The 1,932-nt window shown below is 41.5% G+C and overlaps 1 protein-coding gene across 1 annotated transcript in view; it reads right to left on the reverse strand.

Moving 5' to 3' along the window:
• Positions 1–621: 621 nt before the first annotated feature.
• The window catches only part of qrfprb (pyroglutamylated RFamide peptide receptor b), a 9,492-nt gene continuing 8,181 nt past the window's right edge, over positions 622–1,932 (reverse strand). The window contains exons 5-6 of the mRNA XM_014006971.1: positions 1,399–1,496; positions 622–1,309 (exon numbers count right to left, since the gene is read on the reverse strand). Of these exons, the coding sequence (XP_013862425.1) occupies positions 912–1,309; positions 1,399–1,496 (496 nt within the window). The 3' untranslated portion in view covers positions 622–911. The remainder of the gene's footprint in view (positions 1,310–1,398; positions 1,497–1,932) is intronic.

The raw sequence follows: 1,932 nt of genomic DNA on the forward strand, positions 1-1,932 counted from the left end.
GCCTAAATGCACTGAGTTGCCGCCATGTGATTGGCTGATTAGAAATTAAGTGTTAACGAGCAGTTGGACAGGTGTACCTAATAAAGTGATCTGTGAGTGTATTTTAAATCAAATTTAATGGCTCAGGTTCAAATACATTACAGACCAAAGGTTTGGACACACCTTCTCATTCAAAGAGTTTTCTTTATTTTCATGACTATGAAATTTGTAGATTCACACTGAAGGCAACCATTTCAGGTGACTACCTCTCAACAGAATGCCAAGAGTGTGCGAAGCAGTAATCAAAGCAACTTTTCACACTTTTTTAAGTATATAATACCACATGTGTTAATTTATAATTTTGATGCCTTCAGTGTAAATCTACAATTTTCATTATCATGAAAATAAAGAAACTCTTTGAATGAGAAGATGTGTTCAAACCTTTGGTCTTTACTGCATATACAATGAAATCTAAAAAATGTTTGCAGTTGAATTAACCTGACTTGAGGCAAATTTTTTGCTGGCCTAGTCAAAAACAAACTGAATTGTCTTTTGTTGTTTAAAGGACAGTTCTGTGCTGTAACGCTTGTTTCTTTTTTTCTACAGTCTCAAGCAGCTGCTGCAGCAGAAAGTAACACAAAAGCCAGTTCTCTATTTTAATGACAAACGGTTGCATCAGTCTTCCAACATTCGTGACTCCCAGTATTTACAGTAAAACCACTTCTTTAAAATCCCCTGATGTCCATTTTGTTGTGCTTGTGAACACATACTGAATGCTTTCATTCCTGGCTGTGGACAATGTGGTAAAGCTGCTGCGCTTTGAGTCTTTAAGACTTGCATTCCCTTTCACCTTCTTCACAGCATCACTCGCTGACAGATGATAGCAGAAGTGTTTCAGAGTAAAAGCACCCAAACCTCAGTCCTGCTCTGTCCTATTTGACTTGAGAGGAGCTGTTTGCTGGGAGCTCAGTTTGGATCGTAGAGATTTTCTCTCCCATGACGTCCAGGGAGCTTGTCCCGTGCGATGAGCTTGAAACGCCCTTTTCCACCGAGCGCTGCTCCGAGCTGTCGCCTTCATCTGGCTTCAGGAAGCCCTCTCTGCTTTCGGGTTTGATGAACTGCACGCTCAGTCTCGGCACCACGCCGGCGGCACCCTGCTGGTTCGGTTTGCGGACGCACTGGGAGAGGGCAGAGAAGCAGCTCTTTTTGAAGTTTTCGTTCATGAACGCGTACACGATGGGGTTGTTGAAGCTGTTGAAGAAGCCGATGGCCTGAACGATGGCGATGATCATGTTTAGAGTCACGCCGTCGTACTTCTTCTCCAGGTCATCTGCAGGTTCAAACACAAGGAGAAATTGAACTTTGAAAAAAATGATTGTTATGATTCCTGGCACTTATGGGACACGAAGCCAGACTTACTGTACTCAAACAGCATGTGCACTGTGTGGAAAGGTGCCCAACAAACGGTAAACAGAAGGACAATGGTCACCATCATTTTGACAGCTCTTTTCTTTTTCCTGTCAAAAAAAGATTAGAAAGTAAATTTGGTAAATACAAATAGCAGCAGTAGGTAGCTGTAGCCCCCCTAGCCTGTTACACCTGCACAAATATTTTATTATTTCTGTTATGGCCATGTAACGCAAAGTTATCAATGATGTAATGATTGTGAATTTATTTCTGTGAAAGGTGCTATATAAATAGAACTTTGCTTACTTACTTACTTGCACTATACACTAAAGTCTATTAATTTCCTTTTAAGTGATGACTCATTTGTAAGGAACGTGCATTTTTGGGATGAGCAGTAGAGCTGAGTATCTGGGTTGCGCTCATGGCAGATTTGCCAAATCTTTGCCAAACAGCTTATTTTGTTGTTGCAATTGACGCTTGTTTTGAGCTTCTGGTACCCCCCCCCCACCCCCAATTACCCCCAAGTTTGGTCACTATAGTGACCAA

This window comes from Austrofundulus limnaeus, unplaced genomic scaffold (assembly GCF_001266775.1).
Source record: "Austrofundulus limnaeus strain Quisiro unplaced genomic scaffold, Austrofundulus_limnaeus-1.0 Scaffold39, whole genome shotgun sequence".
Taxonomy (NCBI): Eukaryota; Metazoa; Chordata; class Actinopteri; order Cyprinodontiformes; family Rivulidae; genus Austrofundulus; species Austrofundulus limnaeus.